Here is a 20810-nt window from a genome sequence, read left to right on the forward strand (position 1 = left end):
TATAATTCCAATTTTCACTCCTGTCTGACATGTTGGTGGTCTTCTCTACTGCCACAATGTGGCCACTCTCAGGATGGAGAAGCAACACCTCATAGTCTGTCTGGGTAGTCTTCAACCGGATGGCATCAACATCAATTTCTCTAACTTCCAGTAATTTACCCCATTTCCCTCCTTCTTCCATTCCCCATTCTGGCTTCCCTCTTACCTCCTCTCTTCTCACCTGCCAATCACCTCCCCCAATGCCCCTCCTCCTTCCCTTTCTCCCATGGCCCACTCTCCTCTACTATCAGATACATCCTACTTCAGCCCTTTACCTTTTTCATCTATCACTTCCCAGCTTCTCACTTAGCCACACCTTCCAGTTTGTAGCCCTTCCCCTCTCCCCACTTTCTTATTCTGGCTTCTTCTCCCTTCCTTTCCATCCCCGATTAAAAGTTTCAGCCTGAAACATTGACTGTTTATTCCTTTCCATAGATACTGCTTGACCTGTTGAGTTCCTAAAGCATTTTGTTTATGTTACTAAGTGAGGGAAAATATCAGTTGGGACTCTGGAGACACACATTGGCTTTATTCAAAATATAATCTTTTACATCTACTTGAATGAATAAACAGAGAAAAATCTGCCATCATATCCAAAAATCAGTACCACACGGAGATGAGATTTTTGTGGTCAAATCTCTCAACCAGAACTTGAATCTCTGCTTAAGATGCACGTGTGCTACCCCAGAACTACAGCTGACAGTCACCGTTTTATGGTTATTGTATAGATGGAGTGTGAAGATATATTTAAATCACATGGAAATAACATAGTAGAGTGGTTGGACTATAAAAGTGGCAATTTAAGGTAGATAATTACACAATAAAGCACCGAATTATTTTGCACACATTGGGAATTAACTTCACAGTTGAACCTACAGCTGTACTATTCAGCCATATTTTAAAACAAATGTATATAAATATCCCTTTTAACATATAATCAGAAAAGGTACATGACAAATAAAAACAGGAGTGAACCGTTGGGTCTCTTTTCATCTGGTGTCACTTTCTCACTAATTCCATATCCCTTGATTACCTTTATTATTGATAAACATATTAAATTGTCTTGAATATTCCCACCAATTGAGCCTCCACCGTCTTCTTGGGAATTAGGGTGGCGCCGTAGCATAGTGGTTAACACAATGCTTTCCAGTACGAGTGACATAGATTCAAATCCTACCATTGCCCGTAAGGAGTTTGTACGTTCTCCCTGTGACCACATGGATTTCCTCCAGGTGCTCCAATTTCCTCCCACAGTCCATTGACATACCCATTGGTAGGTGGTCATTGGAAATTGTCACCTGATTAGGTTAGGATTAAATCAGGGGAATTTTTTTTGGGAGGGGTGCATAGTGTGAAGGGCCAGAAGTGCCTACTCTGTGCTGAATCTCAAATAAAATAAATTCTAAATGTTGATTACACTCTGCAAAAAGAAATTTCTTTCCATCCTTTCCCTTAATTGTCAGTTGCAAAATTCATTTTTTGCACTTTTTTATGTAATTTATAGATTTTTATGTCTATTCACAGTATTGCTGCTGCAAAACAACTAATTTCATGTCATATGTCAGGAATAATGTGATTCTAATTCTTTCTGAAATTGTTCTAGCCAGGAGAAATCTCTTCATTTACCCTGTCAAGAAATACCAAACAGCCAAATAATCTACTTGATTAAAAGAATTTAGACACATCTATGGAGATAAGAGACAAGTTAATACTTCATGACCAGTGTGTAGTTCTGATACACAAATGAAACAGTTAACATTCTCTCATCTATCATATTATGCTAACTGACCTGGGAATGTATCCAACATTTTGTACTTTATGTCGCAGCTTTCCAGCATTTTTCTTGCACAACGGTGCTTGAAAAAATCAAAACAAACTACGACCTGTGGCAATCAGAGAATATTGGAAACACTAAGTAGGTCAGGCAGTGTCGATGAAAAGGATCAGGTTCACTGGATAATGCCGCTTTTCTAATAGAAAATTTTAAAAAAAAAGCTAGACACGATCATCAAAAACTTTATCTGCAGCAAAATGAAAGCCAGTAAATGATCAGCGAAGCTCAGGACGGAGGCATCCTCACCGACCGGCTTCCCTATACCTTGGACATTCCTTATCTCAACGCGTCCTCGCCGGGACCGGCGCGCGCGCGCCCGCCCCGCCGCACCCCTCGGCGTGCTGATCCTCTCGCGCGCGGCCGCCCCGCCCCGTTCGCCGACTGGCGTCCGCCGAGCTTCAGTCTGATTGGCCGCGGCCCGACATCAGTCAAACACACGGCGGGTTCGGGAAGAGCCCCCGAAGCTCTCGAGCCCTTTTTGCAACCCCACCCTGATTCGCGCTCAAACGCCAACTGCCACCGCGTGCGCACGTGAGCGCGCCGATCGCCCTACCTCCGTTCTCACTTTCTCTCTCTCCTCGCCCCTCCTCCCCCACATTCCCCGAGCCTTCGCTTCCGGCCGTCAAGTTGGTACGAACGGGGGTGTGTGTATGTGTGCGAGCGAGTCCAGCGAGGAAGAGGGGACGTTTTATTATTGTTTTCGCTCTAAAATAATCGGAAAAGGAGGAGGCGGTGGCGGTGAACAGTTGGAGCGAGAAGGGAGGAGGAAGCAAAAAAGAATTTGACGGATAGAAGGATTATGTGGGAAAAAATATAACCCGTAAGCGGGTCTTCGTTTTTCTTCCGCCTCCGTTTCTGTTTTTCATTCTTTCCCTTCATGTCGGCGTTTCTGTGAGGAGAAAGTCATTCCTTCCTCTTGTCCCCCTCCCTTCCTCCCCACCGACCCCCTTCGGCCAGCCCCCCTCTACAAAATACCTCAGGCTTCATGACTCTCGACTCTATCATGGCGTGCTGCCTTAGCGAAGAGGCGAAAGAATCCAAGAGAATCAACGCCGAGATAGAGAGGCAGCTGCGACGGGACAAGCGGGATGCGCGCAGGGAGCTGAAGCTGCTGCTTCTGGGTGAGTAAAGGCCGGAGAAAAGGGGAGGAGAAGTGGCGGAGGAAGGGGGGGGGGTGGCGGGCAGAAGATAGAGAAATCCCCCCGCCCATCATTATCCCCCTCTTCTTTCCCTCACCATTCTCACCCTTTTTGATTCCTTCATATTGGATTTCACCCCTCCTTTCTTCTGCATTCCCAGGGATTTTTTTTCTGTGTGTTTGTGTTAAACACCGTTTTCGTTTGGGAACTTGACACGCAAGACATGTAATTGGGTTTCGTTTGCTTGAAGAACGAGGAGGGAGAATGTTGAGTTTTGTTTTGTTTTCGTGATCGGATTTTATGTTCCTTCAGCGACCGAGGAGATTGATCAATCCCTTGAAAGGCCTAGCCAAGGCCTGGAATATGGAGTGGCATTTCTGTTAGCTATCGAGAACGTTGCTTGGCTTTTTCCTGTGGTTAAGCATATTTTATTTTTATGTAATTAATGTTGATCCTCGATTCTAAATTGCATTGGGGAAATAATGATTCCCAACAGAACTGCTTAACAGAGTTTAATTATATGGACGGCAGTTTTTTTTGCCTTATGTTAAAGGAGACTATTTTTGGTTTATATCGTTGTAATCTCTTTGGTGAATAGTGTGTGTATAGGTGATAAGTTATAGAATTAAAGACTGGAAATCTACAGCAGCATGGGTAACGTGTAGAGTTCACGTTCCTGCTTGACCTTCCCTCAGAATAAGTTGTCAGTTCCGATGAATGTGATGTTATATAGGACTGTCATTGAAGGTTTTCATTCTTTCTGTAAGCCCTATCAACGTTTTAGCTCTTTTGTGGGTATTTAGACATGTTAATAAAAGGCTGTATAGGGGTTTGTGTTCATATTATTGTGAAATTTAAATAGCAAGGAATTGATCAAAAGTTTCTCATGAGCCAAAGATTGGTTAGTTTTTGGGTCCAATTGTTAGCTATAATAATTGCCAGTTGGTTGTATGATTTACTCTTTTATATGCTGACCTGTTGTTCAAATAGAGCAAGCAAGCAAACAAATTTACAGAAAACTTGACAATGTCAGTTTCCAGTTTAATTTTGGATAAATATAGAAGTAATGAGTGCCTATAGAAAAATATATATTTTTGTTTGTCAAAAAGGCAAGTCAAGTCTCATTGTGGTGAAGGAGAAATAATATTTGTGAGGAATTCTGCCATTTGTACAACTACTGCAGAAAAAAAACTTTTTGTTAGCTTGATGCTGTGATCTATCCTTGTGATCTTCACAATCAAAAACAGCTAACAGAAGGCAGCAACTGATTGGAGTTGTGTGCAACAGTCTGCTGAGATTTTTAGAAAATGTGGAAAAACTGTCTTTTTTCAACTCAATAACCTGCACACAACATTGTGAGCTTATGTTAGATACAATATGGAAAATAGATACGAGAGATTACATTGTTTTTTTAAATCTTCATAGCCTAATTTTATTCCTCCCAATAATTTTGTGGAGAAAAAAAATCTGTGCTTTGTAATCATTTTTGTGTCATAAGTGCTCTCAAAAAAGAGGGAAATATATTTAACTCTTAAGTTATCCATCTTAACATTTCAGTATATGATCTGTATTAATAACTAAAAAGAACTATCAAATTCCAATTTATAGTCTTTATTTTGTTGGTTTATAAGTATTTTTGTATTAATTCCAAGTCATGAGCTTGGAAACAACTTTTAGACTTCTGTCATACAATTAGAGGTGCACAAGAGTATAGTTGTGTGGAAGTATTGAAATTTTTTTCTTTCTTCCTGTTTTTGCCCTCCAGCTGATGGCATGAATGAGATCAGTGTGCAGCCAATTGAGCGGGAACCTGTATCCTTCCAGCCTTTGGCACTGCATGTTTTAGTTGCCTTCCACTTGTTACACTTCTCAGTAACCACATTTAACAGTTTCTTATTGACACTTGCCAGTTTCTGAAACACAGCTGTGATTGTCCAATTTTGTAATTACGAGTACTTCAACTTTGTGTTCCTAATTTGTACATTAATATATACAAGGTCAGAGTGGTATTAACTATTATAAGTACAACTATATGGTTTAGAATATTCTGTGCAAGTATGTACTTGGTAAAGTGGTGCCCTTAGCCAGTTTCATGAAAGGCAGAATCGGATGGATTCCCACTATGGTTTATGAAATTCTGTTTTTATTGTTAACACTTATTTGTCCACTTGGAGCTAACATCAGTTTTTTTAGTTTTATTTTGTTGGGATCATTAACAAAGCTAGTTAACACCTTGTTTTATTTCTAGGACCAAATTTTAAATCAGTATCACAGAAAAGATCTTACGTGAAGTGGGTTGTGTCCACTTCAGCCTAGGGAATGTATCTGTGAAATTTGCATGTGATATCATTTAGTCAGGTGTTCAAAGTGAAATAACTGGTATAGGTATATTGGGGTGCCTTGGGGGTTGTGTACAGTATTCATTTCGATGGTACTTAAGAGTTTAATCGTCTTTATGTGAATTTAAAAGCAAAACTTGGTAACTATCTTGTAAAGCATAGATTATGTGCACTGTTTTGGGTATTAGGATTAATATGGTATGAACTTAAAAAGACAAACGAGGCAATTTGAACTATGTTTTTAATCTAAGCAAGTACGCAGGAGACAGTTCAAAATTTGTATTGTAAATTGCGCTGTGGACAGCTGAATGAAATGTATACAAAAACGTTGGCTGTGAGAAGCAGCAGCAGATGTCTCCACCTATAATTGGTTCATAATCTTTGAGCATGGGTAGCTTTTTTTTAAAGTTGGTATCTTGGATGACAGGTTTTTACTTTTGCCACTTCCATAGTTTTAGATCACTAAAAATTGGGAGTCAGTTCTGGCATTATTCCCACATGCTGCATCATAGCAATACATGGATCTTGCTTATGATTACTTGCACTTGAGAAATTTTAAATGCTATATTGGATAGTTGCCAAGATAGAAATGGGTAATTTACTTTCACAGATTGGAAGCGGGGACATCGGGGAATGCAACAAAATGATAAATTGCCATTATATCAAAATTATATGTCCTATAGCTTTATTAGAGCATTTTCATTTGGTCTGTGAATGCTGGGACAGTACATCTTACCAGTCAATGTACGGATTTTTGTGATGAGTTGTGACTGTAAATAACCAAGAATCAATGGGATGAGTTTGTATTTGTATATAGTTTTTAATGTGACTAAAATCTTCCAAAGTACATCATTAAATGGGAATTTTATCTCAACAGAAGTTGGGGAAACAGCCAAAGAAAGAGTTAAATAGTGGTGATGCTTAGGAACACTTCTGAAAGTAGATAAGATGAAATGAAAGAGCTTTGGAAAGCAGTAATATATATGTGTGACTGTATACCACTCATGATCATATGGAGGAAAGGGCAACTGTTGAATTGGACCCTTGCAGGGCAGATTTTGTGTCTTTCATAAAGAAGTATGTAACTCAAGTCGCCCTTAATATAATATAACTGGTTGCAGCTGATGTATGAATTGGGAAAATTTCAGTAAATTATTCTTGGGATGTTTTTTTCACAGAAATTACCAAGGGATGTTCAGCTCTGATTTTCTTGTGTCAATTATTGAGATATTTTAAAAAATACTCTACTGTTTTAGTTCTTACAGTGCATTGATCATAGTGTTCAACAGTTACAGCAATAACTTGTTTCTGTCAAGTTATTAGAAAATATGATTGTCTTTCTAGATGAAAATTCCTAAATTGCTTTTCATTTTTAAAGTGTTGCAATGAATGAAGAAACAGTTAACTTTGACAAATTGGAATAACTTTCTATCTCCTGGGATTGACGTGAATTTGCTGTCCATTTCATTCTCAAGCAACTTAGTTGTATTCTTTGGGACAATATTAAACGGCTTGAAGAACTGTAGATTGATATATGGGTGTAATATACTATTTCAGGTGAAGTATGGGAAGCAGCAATATTTAAAAACATTGTAAAGCTCTTACAGTTATAAATAAGGTACGTTTTGATGAGGAACACTAGAAAATTGGCATATTTGGTGAGTACATGTTCAAATTGAATAACAAATAAAAATGATTTGAATATTGCCTCAACCTTTCATGTTGTGGAAGAATGGTTCAAGAGCAAGGAATTTAAATTAGATGATGCTTATTTTGTTTAAAGGTAATATCATTATGTACTGCATGTCAATCAAAGCTATCAAGTACAAAATAATAATCTGTGGGGTAAAATTGATTCCGCGGAACTTTTATTTGTCCTGTACTATGGGTAGGTTGAAGATGTGACAAATCTCTGGATTTTCAGCATGTACAGAATCTCATGTTTACGAAATCTATCAACCTTCCTGTTCCATAATAAATCAGTAATGACAAAAACTGCACATTTAAAGTTCTCCATTGCTACCTTATGTTGATTTCCCCTAAAGTTAATAAATCATGTCACTGCATATTACTTTCTATCAGATGTTCACAAGCAAATTTATTAGGCTGGCATTCAGTGGATGATGTACTAATTTAAATTCTACTGTTATTAAAGCAAAATGTATGATTAATACAAGATAATTTGATTTTATTGATATTTAAATAATGAAATCGCAGGTATTTTGTTTTCAGTTCTTGTCAAACTGAAAATTTCTAAGATGTTTCGTCTCAAATTCTGTCTCTTGCACAAATTGCTAATGTACTCTAGTTTCCTAACAGTAAAATAAAAATTATTATTTTTCACTCTTTGAGATGGCTAATTTGAACTCATGATTTGGAAAGGGATTGAAATTTCACACTCAGTGTTAGTTCACAACTTTATTTTACCATCTTGTACAATGATGCAAACAGTTTGCAATTGTACTACGTGAAATAGTTAAGTTCAATTTTGTCTTGAGCTGGGAAATCTTATTTCTTTTGTAAATGCTGAAGTTCAAAATGTGGTTCCAAATAGGAAGGGAATAAACTGAAACTTCTTAAATTTTAGATATTTTAGCTGGCATTAGCTGTACTTTAGTGTAATATCATGTAATCCATTCCGCTGGTATCTTATTTAACTTGACTGTATAATCCTTTATGGGAAGAGAAGATACCAAAATAATTTTTGTTAGTGTAAGAATTCACTGAAGCTGAAGGGTTTTTTTGTTTAATTACTTTTGTGGAGGTTTACTATGTTTTTGTATTACTGCAGTTAATTTGTGGCAAGGTGATATAATAGAAAACATAGAAAATCAACAAGATTGACAAAGTCAGCATAAATTTATGGAATGGAAATCATGCTTGAAAAAATACCTAAAGGCGTTTTTGTTTTAGCATATTAACTAATGGAGTTTCTGCGGGGGAAACCAGTCAATGATATGTTTGGATTTTCAAAAGCAATTTTAAGTACCATATAAGAGTTTAGTGTGCGGAAGTAAAACACAAAAAAACTTAAAAGACAGGATCAGTAGGAATAACTGGATCTTGGGGTGGCTGGGAATGACTTGAGATATTCCAGGATCAGTTCTTGACTTGCAGCTGTTCATACTATATATCAACTATATATCAGTGATTTGGATGAAGGATGAGCCAAATATTCCCAAGTTTACTAATGAAACAAAACTGTTATGGAGTTTGCAAAGAAACATTAAAATAGTAAGTTAAGAGAATGGGCTAATACACGGCAGATACGGTATGTATCATAGATAAATGTAAAGCTATTTGCATTGCTTTTCAAAACAAAAACAGGAATGCAGAATATAATTTAAATTGAAAGATTGGGAAATACTGATGTATTTGGGTGTCCTTGTATGCCCATCAGTGGAAGCAAACATGCTAGTGCACTAGGCAATAAGGGCAAATGAAGTATTTGCCTTCATTCAGTAAGAAATTTTATTGTACCCTGTTGTATCTGATCATAAAAAAATCAGAATCATTACAAGTGATTTTAATGCTAGGGAAAGAATGTCGTATACAGTTACATAGGGCCTTGTGAAACCACATCTGGAGTATTTTGAGCAGGTTTGGGTTCCATAACTGAGACAGGGTATACTTGCTATTGAAGAATTATAGTGAGCATTCACAGAAAGGATTCCAGAGTTAGCTGGGCTATTGTGTCAGTAGAGACTGGGTCAAGTGGGCATATATTCACTAGAGCTTTGAATGAGAGGAAAGTGAATTGGAAGGATCAAAACAGATGTATGTAGGACAGTGCTCCCACAGCTGGGTATCTAGAACTGAGGGGAGGAGTCACCATCTTCAGATAATGGTACTAGTTTGAACTGAGATGAGAAGAAACTCCTCCATTCAGAATGTAGTGAACCAGTGTAATTCTGTAAATTTGAGGGGAGAGAGATTTTTTGACACAAACATCTAGCAACATGGAAGAGGGAAGGAACATAATAGTATTGAAATAAACGATCTGAAGCACCATATTGAATAGTGGAGTACTCTTATTTTTTTGCTAATAGGTTCTACAAATTGATCAGTATTTGATAGAGAAATGATTAATGTATTGTTTTGCAGTAAAGAAAATGGCATTCATAACAAACATATTGGAGAGCTTAAGGTACATTTGAGTCAAAAGAATGAGGCTTTTAGCTGATCCAAAAAAAAAGCATGTTTTGACCTAGCTGGCTTCATATTCTGGCTGTACTTTTTAGTAGGTATTATATTCATGCATGAGCAAAGAAATGGTTTAATAATTTGGAAACACTGCATGCCCCTGTAAAACACGAAGCCTTTCTTATTACTTTTAATTCCATGGTTATTATGAATTTTCCAAGTAGTGAGAAAGTAGAATGGGAGGATTGTGATCATGACACTATTTTGAGCGATGCTTTATTCATACTGAATTTTCAGGTTTGAACAGTTTTGTATCAGACAATAGTAATAACTTTTATATCAAGCTGAAAACTTTCTCCTACCAACTTCATGGGGAGGACTAGCCATTGTGTTAGAAGTAGTGGAAAAATTAGGAAAACAATTTTAGGATTTTTTTTGAAGGTGGTAAGAAAGATGGTTGGATGGAACAAATTTTTTTGTTAACAATGTGGTTTATCAGAGCTGAATGGACAGTAGTGGAGTTTGTGCTTTAAAGGCAAGTTGGAATCATTAAGGTGAAAGAATGGTTTAAAAATTTTGTATTCAAATCCTATTTGCATAACAAAGGAACATCTTTTATGCAGACTGGAGAACAAAAAACTAGCAGCTGGATTGATGTGTGGGAGAGCTAAATGTTATAGTATCCAAGATCAAAGGAGGAAGGCTGATGAAGGTATTGCTGAATGAGCTGAACTCTTTCAGCAGCAGTGGAATTGATGGTAGCACATAATTGGATGGTGCACCCAACGTACATGGAAAACTCATTTAGTGTTATAGTAATGGAATGCATGTATTATATTCTGAATGTTGATAGTTGAATAACTTATTTAAATGTATTAAAAGTGAGTAGAGCCTTTTCAATTAAGGAATTTTTTTATAGCAATGCACAAAATTACATAATTCTAGTTTGCCGTAAAAGGATTGGTACTTAGATTACATTGTTCACTGTTAAGTATGATGTAATTTGTCAGGAAATTTTTTGAAATTAACTGCAGAAAATGTCATAGAGGACCAAAAAAATGTAAACTAACATAGAGAAAGGTGTGATTGGATATAACTAGTGTTTGCACAGATTGTCTTTTTTTGTACATGGGCTGTTTATCAGTCTTTGTAATTTTGAGTGATTCCATTGTTTTGTTTTGCCTGTGAATGTGTGCAAGGAAATGAATCTCCAGGTAGTATATGGTAACGTATGTTATTTGGTAATACTTTTGCTTTGAACTTTGAATTTGAATGTTGCATTCAGGATTATTTATTTTCCTGGGATTTTACCTTAGTTTTGAATGATCCATTTGGGAGTTTTCCTCTATGAGTTGTCGTGCTTATGTTCAAAAGTTTGAATCAAGAATGACAGTGGCAGTGTTTTTTTTGTGGCCACATGACTACCCTCATGACTAAAATAGTTATGCTGCTGGTATCACACAGTTAAACCATAGAAACTATACCATTTCATAGGAACCGACTACACTGAAGTTTGATAAATTTGACACCATAGTTTTTCAGCTTTCTGTTTGCTATTACATTCAAAAAAATTATAGCATAGATTTTTTTATATTTAACTCACTAGGAATGTTTTCTGAGTTGCAGGTGTATGCATAAAATGGAATGCTGTCAACATGTCTACCTTGCCCCATTTCTCCAAAATTATAATGAAAATTATAATTTATAAGGGTTGTATTCTCAGTATCTTAATTGTTAGCTCAGATGTATTTGAAATGTTTGGCACTGTTATCAGAATAACTTAATGATTGCACTCTGGAATGCATTTCATATTATTACATAAGTAATTGATGAACTATGTATAATTATTATTCACTAACCTTATTTATTAATGCTCTTTATTAGGTAGGGAAGGGATGGTCTCAGAATATTGTGCCGAGTAATTGTATAGTGCTAAAGAACTTGAAGTATATCATTTCTAAGGTATTGATGCAGTTTTATCCAAAGCTGAACTCGGTTGCTGTTGATTTATGAATAATCACCTTGGTTTTAATTCCCACCTTCCTCTTCATTTTTGTTGTATTAAGAGTATGCACTCATTCCTCTCCTAAATGCTTATGAGTGATCAGTTGAGTAACTACTTTGGAGATGCTGAAAACCATCTTGGCTGTGAGAGTTTAGTTATGGAATTATAGACAGGAATGTCTAATCTTAAATGCAGTGAAAGGTATAGTAAAGTGTATTACCAGAAGAAGCATAACACTGGTCCATCCAGACCAAACCAGGGGTTGTTGGAGAAAGAAGTACTATTTACTATAAATTCAGCTTCTTAAGTCACATAAGTAATAAATGCAGTGAAAGGTATAGTAAAGTGTATTATCAGAAGAAGCATAACACTGGTCCATCCAGACCAAACCAGGGGTTGTTGGAGAAAGAAGTACTATTTACTATAAATTCAGCTTCTTAAGTCACATAAGTCAAGTTCATGTATTTTTTAACTAAAGTCATACATAGGGTAAAATAGCTTTTTAAGACCATGAGACGTAAGAGCAGAATTAGGCCATTCAGCCCCATTGATCTGGCTAATTTATTTTCCCCTTTCAATCCCATTCTTGTACCTTCTCCCAGTGACCTTTGCCACCCTTATTAATTAAGAACGTATCAAACTCCATTTTAAATATACTCAATGACTTGTCCTCCACAACCATCTGTGGCAGTGAAATCCATTGTTTCACCATTCTCTGGCTAAAGAAATTGCTCCTCATCTCCCACTAGAGGAAACATCCCCACATCTACTCTATCTAGGCCTTTCAATATTTTGTAGGTTTCAGTGAGATTTCCCCCTCGTTCTTCTAAACTCCAGTAAGTGCAGGCCCAGAGCCATCAAATGCCTCTAATTCATTAACACTTTTATTCCCGATATCATTCTTGTAAACCTCCTCTGGACCCTCTCCAATGCCAGTACATCCCTTAGATATGAGGCCCAAAACTTCTCCAATCTCCTAATGTGGCCTGGCCAATGCTTTATAAAGCCTCAGTGTTAATCCTTGTTTTATGCTTGCATTATTATAACCTGTGTTTTATGTAACAGACTTGTAGAAGAGGACATAGATAATGTGAACTTAAATTATATTAATTTATACAAGGGTGCAAAATAATGAACTACACTAGTACAAAATTGAGAAAGCTGTTAAGACTGGTTATCAGCTTGTTTCTTGTCCCTTGGTTCTCAAGCTTTGAATAGTGTTGGCCAAAAAGTCACCAAGAATGTAATGCACCATTCTATACTTGTTCTAGGTATAGCTGCAAAAACAGTTAAGTATTTCCTGGTTAATGTTAGCAGCCCATTGACACAATGTATGAAACATTTTTCACATTTCTCTTGGAAAAATGTTTTTGTTACTGTTTTAGATGCCTCAAACAAATTGATAGGACTGCTTTAACAGGGTTTTCCAAATCTCCAAACTTCAAGGCAAGGGCCAATTGTTTCATAGTCACTAATCTGTACCCTTCACAAGTTCACACTATCATGAGGTGGACAAATGAGTTTGTGAGATGGGCAGAGCAATGGCAGATTACTATTGTGTTGCATTTTGGATAAAATAATAAAGCTGATCATTCACAATGAATAAAACCATAGAAGTATTAAGGAACTGAGGGACTTTAGCAGCGCAGATGGTGGTTAAAAGGCATCCAGAATAATTGCCTTTTGATTACCAGACCATAGAAAATAATATCATGGAGGTTATGCTACACCTACAGTATATAGAGCATTTGTTAAATAACAGTGGGTGTACTGTGTACAGCTTTGTTTGCCATTCTATGAGATTGGTGTAATTGCACTGAGGAGAATAACCTGAATGCTGTCTGGTATGGAGTGCTTCAGTTATGAAGAAAGGCTAGATTGGCTGGGTTTGTTATCTTTGGAACAGCAGAGAATGATGGGGACTTTAAAGAAGTGTATAAAATTTGACGGGTAAATAGAGTAGATGCTGGAAAACACTTCTCTGTAACAGGCATATCTAAATCCAGGGGGAATCAGTTTTAGGAAAGGGAGAAAAGGCCTAGAGATGAAAAGCTTCATGAAGTTTGGAATTTAAAATGTATTGCTTGATAGGAAGTGGAAGCAGGTCCTTAAAGGGTTCAGAAGTGGAAAAAGTGAACAAGTTCCTGGGTGTCGATGTCTCTGAGGCTAATCTGGACCTGACATTGATGCAGCTATACAAAAGCTAGGCAGTGACTATATTTCATTAAGCATTTAAGGAAGTTTGATATGTTACTGAAAAAATTCACAAATTTCAACAGATTTACCATGAAGAGCATTCTAATTGACTGCATCACTATCTGCTATGGGAGAGCTACTGAACGGGATTGAGATAAGCTGAAGACAGTTGTAAAATTAGTCAGCTCCATCATTGGGCACTAGCCTCCGTAATATCCAGGACACCTTCAACGAGTGGTGCCTCAAAAAGATGGTGTTCATCATTAAGGATTCCCATTTACCCAGGATGTGCCCTCTTCCCATTGCTACCATCAGGAAGGAGGTACAAAAGCCTGAAGACATATACTCAATGATTCAGGAGCAGCTTCTTCCGCTTTGCCGTCTGATTTCTGAATAGTCATTGAACCCATGAGCACTACGTCACTACTTTAATTCTTTTATTTTATGCTACTAATTTAATTTACTTATTTTACATATTTATATTTGTGTGTATATAATGTGTGTGGGTGCATGTATACATACATACACATACACTTCACTTTTTTCTATTATTATGTATTGCATTGTACTACTGCTGTAAATTAGCAAATTTCACGACATATGCCAGTGATATTAAACTTGATTCTGATTCTCAAAAGAAATGAACAGGATCCAGATAAGTGCTTGAATTGCCAAGTACTATAAATGGCTTGAGTTAGATTGATATTTAATAGCAGGTAAGAGTGTGGTACGTCAAAGTTTCTGTGCTTGTGGTTCCATAGATATAGTTCTATTATTGTAATTTGAGGGAAGTTACTGGGACTTGCACGGAACAGTGTGTAGGAGAGTATTTTTATCACAAAGTGATAACAGCTTTAACAGCTGGATTTCCAATAGTCATACAGCATTGATACAAGCCCTTCAGCCCAACAGCTCTATGTTGGCCATCAATCACCAATTTACATAATCCCACTTTTATTTTTCCCCCCACATTCTTTTTAACTCCTCTTCAATTTTACCACTAACTACAACTAATTTTACCACTAGGTGCAATTAATTATGGACAAAACAGCTTCAGAGTTCAAAGTAAATTTATTAAAGTACAAGTATGAAACCACGTCACCTTGAGATTAATTTTCTTGCAGGTGTACACAGTAGAACGGAGATGTACGGTCGGCCTTCCTTACCCGCGAGTTCCGCATGCACAAATTCAACCAACTGCGAATCGGGAAAACCTGAAAGTTCTCTCTCCAGCACTCATTCGAGCATTGTTCACCTCGTGTCTTGTTCATTCGCTACTTTGTTTCTATGAAAAAATGGCTCCTAAAAAGCAATTACATGGCCAAAGTATTTCCTCAAAGACTAAGACAGAGCATAAAGTGCTATCTCTTGCCGAGAAATTAGAAATATTAGATCTTTTGAAAAGTGGTATGTCGCATTCCGAAGTGGGCGTAAGGTCGGTAAGAACGAGTCGAGCATTTGCATAATAAAGCAGAAAGAAGCTGAAATTCGTGGAAGTGTTAGTGCTAGGGATGGCTGGCTATGTTAAGCACTACAGCCTCAAGAACTTAAAGATCATGGGAGAATCGGGATTGGCTGATGCTAAGGCGGCATCAGCATTCTCAGAAGAGCTACAATGGTTGCGTCTGTACTGAACATGTACAGACTTTTTTCCTTGTCATTATTCCCTAAATAATACAGTACAACAACTATTTACATAGCATTTACATTGTATTGGGTATTATAAGTGAACGGAACAGAAACTGCGGGCAGTGGGTGCTGTGCTGGTTTCTAAAGTCCAGTGGCACTGAGACAGGTTAAATAAGGTCCGGAGCTACCCCGGGTCCTAAAGTCCACCCGCACAGGTTAAATAAGGGACTTCAGCATCCACGTTTTTTGGTATCTGCAGGGGGTCTCGGAACCAATCCCTTGCGGATAAGGGGAGCCGACTGTACAAATGAATCAGTGAAAATCTATGCACAAACAAGGCTTGACAATCAAAAGGCAGGTTTTGCCTGTGATGGTGAACACAGTGCAGCCCCACTTTTTGTATTTTTTGTTCATGGATATTGGTGTTTCCAAACCTGGCTGTGATGTAACCAGTCATGATATTCTCCATTATGCATCTGTAGAAGTTTGTCAAGTTTTTTTGATGACTTGTGGAATCTGCATAAACTTCAAAGACAGTCGAGGTTGTCATGCCTTCATTGTGGTGGCATTTGTGTGCTGGCCACTGGGCATATCCTCTGATATGGTAATGCCAAGACTTTAAAGTTACCAACCTTCTCCACCTCCAATCCCCGAATGAGAACTGGCTCATGGTCTTGTTCTGGTTTTGTGCTAGTTGGCCCAAAGATTGAGGTGTGCTTGTTAAAATTGCCATACTTTCATATTTTGATTTGTGTACTACATGAGACTACAAGTTATAATTTGTTGCTGAAAAATCAACCAGGAGAGTGGTGAACAGCTGATCTGCACAGATAAGGAAAGTCTGTAGCTACTTCTCAGTCTGTGCTACGGTAGGCGGTCAGATGTGGTTAGAATGGATTAATCTAAAACAGTATTTGATAATCTGCATTTTGCAGCAATACCGGCAAGTGCATCCCTAGAATCCCGAGACCAAAACTTTGTATATTTGTGTCATTTTATCAAATCCATTTCATGTCCTTTTCTACTCCAACCTCCTTTCAATATAAAAAAAACCCTTATTTATTTTCATACTCGTGCGTAAATTTTCTTCTGTGCACTCTGCTAATACAACTATTTAACATTGTAAAATACTTTGCCAGAATTCATAAAATGGAAATTTTTCATTTTTCCAAGCATTATATTCTTTCTGCCACCTTTCCTGCTTCAAATATCTATCCATTTGTAAAATAATTTGATTTATTTGTCACATGTACATTGAAACAAAGAAGTGCTTTGTGTCACCATCCAGCATGGTTGGAGGATGTGCTGGGGACAGCCCGCAGGTGTTGCCGTGCTTCTTGCATCATTCTAACTGCTATGCTACTGCGTCACCCAGTACCGTATAAACTTCTAGTGTACTCCTAAGCAATTATTTGCCCACATGTTTTTTGTATCATTGATAAACATGGATGTATTGTATTTCATTTGTTCATTTTTGTCATAGATCATAAACCAACATGTATGAACAAATGCTTGACGCGTTTATTTACTTATTCTGAAGTAAGAATACATTCGGAAAACAACTGAAATGCATTATTTTGCTTTGCGCAACACCATTAAATGAGTCCATATGCAACTGAATAAAATCTAATATGGTCACATTAAAAGCCATGATTTTTTCCAGCTATTTGTACAGAGTTATACCGTTCGGTGACAATTGCTAATTTCTTTCAAGTGTGCAAAGGTAATAAATGTTACAGTTATAGTTAATGTCCTTCTACAATGTTTGTAAGTTGAGAGTTCCATGTGATCTAACACTTTTTTGCCAATATTTGGAACCTAGGGTAATTAACTCAGAAACCAAGTAGTCTTGGCAGAATCCCAGCTGAGTAATGGTGAACAGCTTGATGGTGAGTAAGTGCTGTGTGATGACGCTGCCAAAAGGCTCCTTCATTTGGCTGAGAATTTGAGAGCAGTTTGATAGGTTTGTAATTGCATAGATCCTCCTGTGCTTTGTGAACAGAGCATACCTTGACATTTTATCACCTTATTCATTGTCTTCATTGTTGCCTTTATTGGAACAGCTCATCTAGGCATATGACTAGTTCTGCAGCAACAAATAGAAATCAATCCTGTAGATGGTATCATATTGCACAAAGGAAGATTATTATGGTTCTTGCACTAGAAGTCAGGATGCTGCTGCTGATTTCCGGGATAAATTGAATGTTAACATGGAATTGTAGAATACCACTAAACAGGCCCTTTGGCTGTCTAGTCCATGCCAACCTGATCTTCTGTCTAATCACATCAGTCTGCACCTGTACGATATCCCTACAGCCCCCTCCCATCAGTCTGCATTTTTCTTTTATTCATGTGCCAATCTAAGCGTCCTTCATGTATCTGCCTCTACCACCGTCTATACCAGTGCATTCCACGCACACACCACTTTCTGTGTAATTCTGCATTTAAAAAAAAAAATCTATCTCTGAAATGCTCCCTGTACTGTCCTCCAATCGTCTTAAAATTATCCCCTCTCATTATAGCCATTTCTGCCCTAGGGAAAGTCTCTGTCAATGACTCTAATCATGAAATACATCTCTTATCATGTTACCTCTCATCCTGCTTCGCTTCAAAGAAAAAGTCCTAGTTTGCTCAACCTGTCTTCACAAGACCTCAACTCTGTTCTATGCGTCCCTAGTGCAGTCCCTTCCTACCTACATCCGTGACACCTCACAGGCTCTTCAAGGATTTCAGTTTCTCTGGCCCCCATCATCTTATTTTTACTATGGATGCCCAGTCCCTGTATACCTCCATCGCCCGCCAGGAAGGCTTAAAAGCTCTCAGTTTCTTTCTGGACTCCAGACCCAACCAGTTCCCCTCTACCACCACTGTCCTTTGCCTAGTGGAACTTGTCTTCACTCTATATAATTTCTCCTTTGGCTCCTCCCAATTCCTTCAAACAAAAGGGGTAGCCATGGGCACTCGTGTGGGTCCCAGCTACGCCTACCTGTTTGTCGTCTATGTGGAACGGTCTATGTTGCAAGCCTACACTGGTGTCCGTCCCACACTTTTTCAATGCTACATTGACAAATGCATTGTTGTTGCTTCCTGCACCTGTGCTGACTCGTTCATTTTATCCACTTTACCTCTAACTTCTACCCTGCCCTCAAATTCACTTAGTCCATTTCCAACACTTCCCTTCCCTTTCTCGATCTCACTGTCTCTATCTCCAGAGGCAGCTTATCCACCAGTGTCTATTATAAACCAATGGACTCTCATAGCTGCCTGGACTATATCTTGTCTCACCCTGCTACTTCCCTTCCCTTAATTCCTCCATCTCTGCCGCATCTGCTCCCAGGGTGAGGCTTTTCATTCTGGAACTAAAGAGATGCCTTCTTTTTCAAAGAAAGGGGTTTTCCTTCCTCCACTATCAACGCTATCTTCAACTGCATCTCTTCCACTTAACGCATATCTGTTCTTACCCCATTCTCTCACCGCCCTACCAGCGATGGGGTTCCTCTTGACCTCACCTACCACCCACCAGCCTACATGTCCAGCACATAGCTCTTGGAAACTTCCGCCACCTCCAACAGGATCCCACCACCAAACACATCTCCCCACACTTTCTGTTTTCCGCAGGGATCGTTCCCTATGTCACTCCCTTGTCCATTCATCCTTCCTCACTGATCTCCCTCCTGGCACTTACCTTTGCAAGCGGAACAAGTGCTTCACCTGCCCCTACACCTCCTCCCTCACTGCCATTCAGGGCCCCAAACAGTCCTTCCAGGTGAGGCGACACTTCACCTGTGAGTCTTTTGGGGTCATATGCTGTGTTTGGTGCACCCAGTGTGGCCTCTTATATGTTGGTGAGACCCGACGTAGATTGAGAGACTACTTTGCTGAGCATCTACACTCTGTCCGTCAGAACAAGTGGGATCTCCCAGTGGCCACCTATTTTAATTCCACTTCCCATTCCAATATGTTCATCAATGGCCTCGTCCACTGTTGGGATAAGGCCACACTTGGGTTGGAGGAACAACACCTTGTATTCCGTTTGGGTAGCCTCCAACCTGATGACATGAACACTGATTTCTCAGACTTCCAGTAATGCCTCCCCATCTCTCTCTCTCTCCCCCCCCCCCCACCAACCCTCACCATTTCCCATCCCTTTTTCCCTGTCTCGCGATCTCCTTGTCCGCCCATCGCCACCCTTCGGAGATCTCTCTCTCTTCTCTCCCCCCCCCCCCCCGCCTTCTTTCTTCCATGGCCTTCTGTCTCTTTCACAGATCAACTTCCTAGCTCTCTGCTTCATCCCTTCCCTTCCAAATTTCATCTTTCACCTGGTACTTCTCTCTCCCCTCCCCCGCCACCTTTCAGATCTACTCCTCAGCCTTTTTTCTCCAGTCTTGCCGAAGGGTTTCGGCCTGAAACGTCGACTGTACTTTTCTCCATAGATGCCGCCTGGCCTGCTGAGTTCTTCCAGCATTTTGTGTGTTTCTCATAAGATGTGCTCTCTAATCCAGGCAGCATCTGATAAGTTTCCTCTGTATCCTCTCTCTGGTTTCCACATCATTCCTATAATCTGGCAACCAGAACTGAACACAGTACTCTAAGTATAGTCTAACCAGAGTTTTATCCTATCAGTGTTCCATTGTGACCCACGACAGCCCTCCACATTATCGACAACTCCACCAACTTCATTTCATCTGCAAATGTACTGGATCCCAGGCCTCTGGCTTTCTGAATGAGATTACCATGTTGAACCTTGTTAGTTACTGAAATTAAAATAACTGTGCACCACATCCACTGCTCTACCTTCATGAACGCATACAATGCTGGAGGAATTCAACATGTCAGGCAGCATCTATGAAGAGGAATAAACTTCGAATTGAGACCCTTCAGGACAATTTGTTTGAATTCTTTAAGGAAGTGACAAATCAGGCTTGAGGCACAATCTGATCCTTCACATAGCCATGCTGACTATCCCTCATCAGACTGTTTCTGCAAATTCTTGTAAAACTTCTGTCTATGAATCCTCTCCAGAAATTTTCCCACCAATTACTTAAAACTTACTGTTCTATAATTCCCAGGGTTATCCCTATAACTTTGTTTTGAACAAAGGAATGACATTTTCCACTCTTCATTCTTGTACTATTCCTGTGGTCATTGAGGACACAGAGATCATAGCCTAAAGCGCAGCAGTTTCTTCCCTCACCTCCCGTAGTATCCTGGTCAAATTGTGAATGGCCCTGGGGACTTGGCTATTATGTTTTTCAAATTTTCCTGCACACCTTATGTTTTAAACTTTGACATGCTTCAGTATATTAGCCTGCTTATATGGTGTCCTCATCCATCAGTACCCCCATTGACAAGAGAATACTGAATGAAGGTAATCATTAAGAACTCCCCCTACTTTTTAACATATAACTATATAACAATTACAGCACGGAAACAGGCCATCTTGGCCCTTCTAGTCCGCGCCGAACTCTTACTCTCACCTAGTCCCA

General features: G+C 38.7%; 1 protein-coding gene and 1 long non-coding RNA gene across 2 annotated transcripts in view; one reads left to right on the plus strand and one right to left on the minus strand.

The window, feature by feature from the left end:
* LOC140188289 (uncharacterized) overlaps nt 1–2993 on the minus strand; it is a 120947-nt gene extending 117954 nt beyond the window's left edge. The window contains exons 1-2 of the long non-coding RNA XR_011883258.1: nt 2849–2993; nt 1829–1922 (exon numbers count right to left, since the gene is read on the minus strand). This is a non-coding gene — a long non-coding RNA (uncharacterized lncRNA). The remainder of the gene's footprint in view (nt 1–1828; nt 1923–2848) is intronic.
* LOC140188288 (guanine nucleotide-binding protein G(q) subunit alpha-like) overlaps nt 2319–20810 on the plus strand; it is a 125801-nt gene continuing 107309 nt past the window's right edge. The window contains exon 1 of the mRNA XM_072244391.1: nt 2319–2994. Within this exon, the coding sequence (XP_072100492.1) occupies nt 2859–2994 (136 nt within the window). The 5' untranslated portion in view covers nt 2319–2858. The remainder of the gene's footprint in view (nt 2995–20810) is intronic.

Source organism: Mobula birostris, chromosome 26 (genome assembly GCF_030028105.1).
Source record: "Mobula birostris isolate sMobBir1 chromosome 26, sMobBir1.hap1, whole genome shotgun sequence".
In the NCBI taxonomy this organism is placed as follows: domain Eukaryota; kingdom Metazoa; phylum Chordata; class Chondrichthyes; order Myliobatiformes; family Myliobatidae; genus Mobula; species Mobula birostris.